The 8,621-nt window shown below is 40.0% G+C and overlaps 1 protein-coding gene across 1 annotated transcript in view; it reads right to left on the reverse strand.

Moving 5' to 3' along the window:
* Positions 1-6,530: 6,530 nt before the first annotated feature.
* dmap1 (DNA methyltransferase 1 associated protein 1) overlaps positions 6,531-8,621 on the reverse strand; it is a gene marked incomplete at its 5' end in the record, with an annotated part of 5,296 nt that continues 3,205 nt past the window's right edge. The window contains 2 exon segments of the mRNA XM_014000499.1: positions 6,531-7,259; positions 8,158-8,507. Of these exon segments, the coding sequence (XP_013855953.1) occupies positions 7,200-7,259; positions 8,158-8,507 (410 nt within the window).

Below are 8,621 nucleotides of genomic sequence, written 5' to 3' on the forward strand. Positions count from 1 at the left end.
GCAGCAGGGTGGGAAACATTGTGTTTATGCCAATAGACCCCCGATTTCCCCTTGGTTTGTGGAACACGGATATCTGAGTGAAGAGACCTAACTGGTGAGTTGAGTCATCGACTTGACCAGAGATTGTTAACTAGCTCAGTCAAAGTTGTTTTTCAGGAGGGGGGGGGGGGGCTTCTACTGGCAGCATTATTGGAGGAGTCATAGGTTAAAATCCTTTGTTATTGCACCCCAGAGTGATGTTCCCATCCCTGCCATCCGCTGACCTGCTCAACAGCCCCAGTGAGTTATGGGTAATGTTTAATTCCCCTCACTGTGACAGCTGTGGATCCACATGGTAAATTGGATTTTTTTTTCTCCCTCTCTCTCTCTCTCCCTCTCTCCCTCCTCCTGTTATTGTACTTGTGTGGTTAAAGAGAGAAAGAGACATWCATTGTGCTTCTTTGGCAAAGTAACTCTGTCACATATTGTTCAGAGATTCTCCATCTCTCGCTGACAAATCAAATCAAACCGGTTCGTCTCCGAGCAGCAAGAGCAGAACAGAGAGGAGATCGACTGCTCCCGCACCTGGCTTTGTTTAGAGTTGGCATTCAATCACAGTTCTGCCCTCATCTCTGATGCTTCATGATGCATCTTCATGAYGTGCAATAAAAAAATTTACTTGAGAATTTGCACCGTTTTACCATTGAAAAAACTATTTATATCACGTGTTAGCATGACTGCATCTGGATTTGAATTTAGTTCTTAAGGTGATTTTGGATTTTGTTTTAGAAGTTTTTTTTTTGTTTAATAAGTTTTGTTTTGTCTTCTTTACTTCCTATTTTATTTTATCATTTTTCTCCAGCTTCGTTACACTTGTGTTAAATTCAATTATATCCTCCTGTGTGTCTTTTCTTGCCTTGCTTTTTGCAATAATTACACATCTATAATTTGTATAACAAAAGAATATGTGCATTCTTACCACTGTATTATACTTCTTAGATGTTATATAAAACAAAAAATAAGTTTAGCAAGAAGAACGTGTCCGTTTCTCTAAAATACAAAATTTCAGSTGCTCAACAAGGTTATCTTTGCAAGTTTCCAAGAATTTTATTTTATTTTATTTATTCTTTGATGATGTTTGGCACAAAGTGACATTTTTTATACTCATCCTGATAAGATACTCCTACCTCTCACAATTTAATATTAGCTATTGCAAAACTTTGTTTTTACATTTTACAGTATTTTAATTATTTTTATATTTTTTGTATTGTTTTTTTATCTTAAATTAAGAGTTATTTTAGCAACATACCCTGAAAGCTGGAACAGAAGCACATATTAGCTATTGCAAAACTTTGTTTTTACATTTTACAGTATTTTAATTATTTTTATATTTTTTGTATTGGTTTTTTATCTTAAATTAAGAGTTATTTTAGCAACATACCCTGAAAGCTGGAACAGAAGCACAGAGTTGCCATTAAAACACTGGGAAGGATTTATTTAAGTCAAATAAAATAAGATTTGAGAGATTTAACTCAGACTTCTAAATCTGTGAACTCATTTGGACTTTACGTTTTAGAATCTCATGATTCTAGAAGTTTTAGAGCCTAACTTTGAACTCAAAATGTTGAAAAAGTAAATGTTTTGGTTTGGATTTTGGGTTATTCTGAAGATCCTTTCTCTTCTTGTTCAGCTTTATGTTTTCTTGTTGATTCCTGCAGTCTTTGACATTATTACTCCTCTTTTTTTCTAGCTTACTTCACCACCTGTTTATTGTTTTCAATCAGCTCACCTGAACTGAAATCTCTTTCAGTTTACATGCTCTTTGGTTTTTATTGTTTGTTGCCAGTTCCTTCAGTTCTTAACGCCCGCTGCCTAGGAAAATGGGCAATCATCTATTCATCTGTATGTGCACATTCTGTTTTCTTAGCTAAACATCTGATATACCACTGAACAGATTTTAGTAGACAACTAATAGAAAGTATTAAGTGAAACCTTTGGAGTCAAAAAACAAAAATGATGGAAAGTCAACCAGTTTTACAAAGATTGAGGAAACATTGTAGCCTGGTACAAACCAGCCCCTTGTTCCACACTTTGCTTCGTACAGAGGGTCTGGACTCTCAGCTGTTGAGAAACGATTGCTTGCGTGAGGCGTGGACTCTGTGGAAGTTTAAAACAATCGCTAACAGTTGGCCGTGACGTATGTAGTGCACCTGCTCGGCCATCAAATACGCTAAGCTAAAAAGCTAACTGGAAATTGTGTACGCTGTAAACATCCATCCCCTAATGGGAAGAGAGAAGTACCGAGCCAAAGGAGATGACAGTAAAATGAGGGCTGCAGGCTTTGTGAGACAAATTTAACTTCATTTGGAAGCCTTGTCAACACAAACTGAATGGCTTCATTCACTTCCTCCAATGCCATTGCTAAACTACAGGYAGACTAAAACAAAGCAGAAAATTGATGTCATCATTCACATCACCTCTTTCTGTTTCCTGATTGGCCCGGTTAAAATTTTACCAAAGAAATCCATGTCACTAGAAAAAAACCCAGACGGAGAAGAGAAGGGATTAGAATGAAGCAGAACTGCATTGGAAGGCAATGGCCAGGCCAGACACATTGTAGCTGGAGACATGCTTTTTTAGAAAATAGTTATATTTCAATAAGCTACTAACAAGAACAAATTAGGATCAGGAGTGGCTACACTTTAATTGTAAATTACAATATGAAGGCATCTCCAACACCGGTGTTAATATTTAACTAGAACAAAAAGTGATTGCAACTTTCACTGCATTCCCACTCCTATTTGTCCTTCTGATATCAGTCATCTAACACYCTGATCAGGTAGGACAGCAGAAAGGCAGATGTTCCAAAGAGAAACACAGTTCTGGGGAAAAGGGAAGTCTAGATTTAGTCACTCTGGCCTCTCTACTCCACTTCTCCTGCCTCCCTGGGCTTGAATGTGKGGAGTGGACAGTGGGGTTAATGCCTCGCTGTAAGCACTGCTTAGCACTAGTGATGGGGTTTGTGCAGGAGTGGGCCATCACCCCCCACCAGCAAAAGAAGGGGRAAAAAATCCAGTGGAAATAACATCTACTGTCCAGCCCTGTGGGCACTTTATCTCCTGCTCCCCCCTTGCTTTTGTTGCGGCTCAGTGTCCCAGAGGGGCACAGGTGGATTTGATGTGGAACGATGATTAAAAGTTTTCCCCCTCAAGGTGACCTACATACACATGAAGGTGAAAGTCAAAGAGACGTGAAGATGAGAGAGAGAGAGAGAGAGAGGGGGGGGGGGGGCACAGGGGCCAAAGTCTGTTTAGGGTATTTTTATGACACATATACAGCAAACGCTAGAGGGAATCCTCACCTGATAACGAACAATTCCTGTATTTTTACCTTCTAGTAATCAGTGATTGCATGTGACATAATGGGTATAAAGCACTTTGCCACAGAAGAATCTAATCATTGACACATCAGCGGTTACCTCAAGGCGTGATGTATCTCAGCAACTTTCTATCATATCTACTATTACCTGCCTCTGTCTACTTTATGTCCCTCACGTCACATCTTTTCTCTTAACTGTGTTTTCAATCACCAGCGCCGGTTTCCCCGGCTGATGCGGYGGAGCGACAGTGAGGTATGCCCGCGATTAGCCTGGCTACAGTTCAATTATGATAAAAAGCCTGCGCACCTCTTAGGCCTTGATAAAGAGATCCCATCTCAGCCACATCATAAGACACTCTCCTGCAGTGTTCTGCCTCATGCTTTTCACATCAGTGCAGCAGAACTGCAGCCTGGATGGAGTTCATGGCAGAAGGCGCCAAACTGGGAGTACTGGGGTTGGGGAGTTTTATCATTCACACTTGGCTGACGATACCGCCCTGTTTTCTATTCGCGCTGTATTTATTAATAACCTCCACATTCTGGATGTCTATCCTATAAGAGATCTGCCAGATAAGTGAAGACGGCTTTAGACACCAAGAGGTGGAGTGCAGAGAGAAGCCCCGGTTTTGATWAATGTATGAGCAGTGATGAAAAGAAGATATCAGAGGAGCATGAAAGGCGAGGGAGGGGAGGGCATTAATCCAACACCAGGACGGCTGAGAGAGGGAGAGAAAATGAAAGACAGAGAAGAAGGGAGAGAGAGGAGGAGGAGGAGGAGGAGGCAAAAGAAAGATAGCCTCTTGGCTGTGTTCTGTCAAGGGAGAAATTACACATTTACGGAGGTTTTTTCAGGCAACGACCGCTTCCATAGATCAAACCACTGGATTTATGAGCCAATTTTCAACATGAAATATAGACACAGGGAATCCATTTTGTCCATGTTTACTTGCCTCCTCTCACTTCTTCTCTCTCTGTCTCAATCAAAGGGCCAGCAGTGTGTTGATGGGCTTACTGCTGAAACCTCAGCATCGCTCATTGGAGCTGTAAATAAAAAGYAGATTGATTACAGTGATTGGATTGGTCAACTTTCAGTTGCTACTGAGTGCTCTGCTCATGAAAGTTGGGAAAATGTTAYAATATTGAATGAGAAATAAAAATAATTAGCTTTTTATCTTATATTGTTGACTTCCTACAGCTAAATAAATAAAACCTTTGTTATTCAGGAATGACTGTAACTCATAAGTCAAGACACAGCTGTGAGATGTACATCCAGTTGAGTTTCTTCAAAGTCTGTCCAGTGGTTCAAGAGATGTTTTACTGACACACAAACACATAYAGACATGATCACCATGTTTCATGATGGTGAATGATGAAATGATTGTTGACAAAATGTTTCGTTAAATGTAAATTAATTAGATTTTAAATATAGTATAATGATCTGAATTCTTATCAAGCATTCACATTTTTTGGCAAGTTGTCAAATGTTCAGTACCTTCAGGACATTTCGATTATGACTTAAAACTTCAGCAATTCGTACTTTTTAAGATTTTAGTCTATTTTTTTCCATTCAAAATGAATGGAGTTGTTATCAACCTCCCTAAAACCTTTCAAAATCTTTACTAAATTTTTCACCTTTAGATCTGGTTATGTTTTAACTTCCTAATAGCAGCTTCTATWTTGTTGATTTGACTTTTACTGATTTTTTTTAGCTATCATTCGGACCTTTTTGCTCATTTAAATTTAGTGCTTTTTTAAAGTTTTTTTCTGCTTCTTTCAACTGCTTTCTGCTAATTTCAGTTGCTTTCTGAGTTTTAGCTACTTTTTAGCTAATTTCAGCTAAATTTGCTTTTTTGTGATTTTCAGCTCTCTGCTTAATTCAGCAAATGTGCTCTTTGTGCTAATTTCAGCTACTTTTTAAAGCTATTTTAGGCTAGTTTCAGCTTGTTTAGCTATTTTCAAAAAATAAAAGTACTTCTTTTCTTGTTTTGTGCTCATTTGAAAATTTTTATTTCATTTCCCTATTTACTTGTGGTTCCTTGTGTTTCTAAAAGTAGAATGGGAGGCAGAGCTTTCAGTTCCCAGGCTCCTCTCTTGTGGAACCAACTTCCAGTTTCTGTCTATGAGGCTGACACTCTCTCTACTTTTAAAGTTAGACTTAAGACTCCCCTTTAAGATAAATCATATAGTTAGGTTTTTGTCTCTATTCTAGTGGAAAACACACTTGGACCAGTTTTGTGTTTGTCTGTGCCTCTTTCCTGCCCTCTCAAAGCCAGCTGGTCGAGGCAGATGRCCTCCTGTCCTGAGCCTGGATCTGCTGGAGGTTTCTTCCTGTTAGGGGGGAGTTTTTCATCTCCACTGTCACCAATGTGTCGCTCAGGATGGGAGACTGTGAGGAAGTGAAGATTCAATCAACGCAATCTGCTGGTTTCTTTTGATTGTTTTTTGTACAGTGCCATGAGATGACATTTGTTGTGACTTGGCGCTATAAAAATAAACTGAATTTAAATGAATATTAGTTATCTTTATTTACTTTAACCATTCTGTCACAGATATGGGTTATTTTTGTCAATGTTAGAAAATTCCAGTAATTCTGATCAAACACTGAAGAAATCTGGGGAAGTAGTTCAAATTTTACTAAATTTGCAAAAAGACCAAAACAACTGAACAGATTGTTGTATTATGTTTGCAATTCCTTAATTTTTAAGGGTTCTTATTGGTTAAAAATAGACATCACATCTTTTAAATAAGTCTATTAGTTTGCAAATTCATTTCTGTGTACATCTATAAAAGTAAGTACTATTGGCTACACTTTGTATGCCCACATCACAGAGCTCATCTCTTTAGGCAAACAGTTCTGAAATTTGCATGGAAATTAATGTCTAAGGAGGCTAAACACCATAATTGACAAGCAATTAGCAATATTATGAGGGGGGAAACCTAATGAAGTTTCAGTGGCAGTGCTTAATTATCATATTAATGAAGTCATTAGTTGTCACTTAACTTAGATGGCAGGTAAGGTAAGAATGTCAGGATCCAACAATTTCCTGAACAAATGTGTATCCAACACCTTTTACCCTTAAGTCAAGACCCTCTGAAATGGAGCTAAAAGACTTGAAATGTTAAACAGAGTAGATAACAAACATGTCTTATGTGCTGTTAGAAAAAGAAAAAAATAGACTCTTGATATTTATTGAATTATACTGATTGAAGCATCTTTAAGCTCACCTGAGGAGAGAATGAACATAAATCAGCCTCTGTAGTCAAACATAAAGGATGGGAGGAGGGAAGTGCCCTCCATGAGAGAACAAAACGCGCTCCAGGTCTGGAAAGAGACCTGGTACTAGAGACTAACACAAAAACACATTTCCAGTAAACACTATGGTATGATTAGGTTACCAAAAAAAATAAAAAAATCAGATAGCTCAAATGAGCATAGCGGCTCCAGGTCCTCCCACTCCTTGACTTTGTTCTTTCATTCCAATTCATTTCAATTACCCAGTCATTCCCGCCTTCTTCACCCCGTCCCGATTAGCTCAGCCCGGCAATTTACAGTTGCTCTTGCCTCATCTGCGGCCGACCGGTTGGCGGAGGCTGGGAGACGAGCCGTAATGGAATGAAATGTCACTCAGTCATTGCCTTTGTCACRGCCAGATGAGGAGGGTTTGGAGAGGTCTCGTTAGCAGGTGAGGAGTTGTGTGTCAGTGGTGCGTCTGCAATAATGTGGTGACCGGGCTCAGTTGTGTCGGTCCCGTCCGGCCGTAATGCTCATGGGCACTCCGCTGTCATCGGAATAAGTAACACGGTCATTTGTCCTCCAGAGTGTGCCGAGGCTGCAGCTCTCATCAAGGCTTCTTCACTTTTTTCACAGACGATGAGCTGGATGCTGACTCTCTCCGTTTGCGCTGCAGACAATACACAGAGGAGTCGTGTTGCAGCGAGTCTGTAGCTATGTTTACATGGACATGAGTAAATGGAATGAACCGACAATTGCAATTAAAAGTGCAGCATTTTTTCARYACATATTAACAAAAATTGGCCAAGTTTAGAATTTTGGCCCTCTTGTGTAACTGAGTTTGACACCTCTAATTTAAAGTCCTGTGTGTGTTGAAAAAATATGCATGTTTATTGCAACACAGTGTTATATTATCTTTAATTCCTAGTGTCCCAGACTGATATTTGATGATGGTAAAGTAAGTTTTGATTGCATAATACACTGCCTGGCCGAAAAAAGTCGCCACCAAAATATTTTTTGTTGCACTGCCTTTAGCCTTGATTGCGGCACACTGTGGCATTTTTTTCCATAATTTTCTGCAATGTCGCAAGATTTATTTCCATCCAGTGTTGTATTAATTTTTCACCAAGGTCTTGCACTGATGGTAGAGTCTGACCGCTATGGAAAGCCTTCTCCAGCTCATCCCAAAGATTCTGAAAGGGGGTTAAGGTCTGGACTCTGTGGAGCCAATCCAGATGAATTCTGGCTTTGTCATCTTGGAATATGCTCGTGCCATCAGGGAAGAAAAAAAATCCATTGATGGAATCACCTGCTTATTCAGCTGACCTCATTCTTTGAGCACATACTGCTGCTGAACCTAGACCTGACCAGCTGTAAGACAATCGCCCATGCAGTAATAACCCAATAGGAGGCTCGTACCTATCTGCTTGGTTAAATCCAGGCGGCAACTTTTTTTTTGGCAAGGCAGTGTATTTGGAAAATACATAACTATGATATTATTCTGACGACATCACTTGCCACATTTTCATTACCACTCTCATTTTAGCATCTTTGCCGTGTACACTAACCGAGTTGGGGGTAAGAGGTGCTCCTACGACATCAATGATCTGCTCCTTGGGTTCCACCTTGATATCATCCGCGCTGGGCCAGGACTGAGCCTCAGCTCCAGGGGCAGATGACGCATTGTTAATGGCACTGATCTCTGCGCTCTGAGAGACACCAGCTGGGCCTCCACCTGTGGTGCCACCGCCGCCGGCCCCGCTGCCAGCTTTCAGCAGGGCTTCGTAACGATGACGCAGCATCTGCTGTTCGTACTCACAGTTGCTGTGGGCCTGCTTGAGTTCATACAGCAACACCAGGTCGCTGCGAAGTTCATTGAACATCTGSACGATCTCCTCTGTAGGCATGGGGTTAAGATCTATAAAACAAAGATGTAAGAGGAGACAGAAAATTACTTAAACACAAGGATAGCAGCTAAAAGCTACTGCACACTGTCACTTTGTTCAGGTGATGTTGGTAAAAAAAAGAAGTA

This window comes from Austrofundulus limnaeus, unplaced genomic scaffold (assembly GCF_001266775.1).
Source record: "Austrofundulus limnaeus strain Quisiro unplaced genomic scaffold, Austrofundulus_limnaeus-1.0 Scaffold8, whole genome shotgun sequence".
NCBI classification, from domain to species: Eukaryota; Metazoa; Chordata; class Actinopteri; order Cyprinodontiformes; family Rivulidae; genus Austrofundulus; species Austrofundulus limnaeus.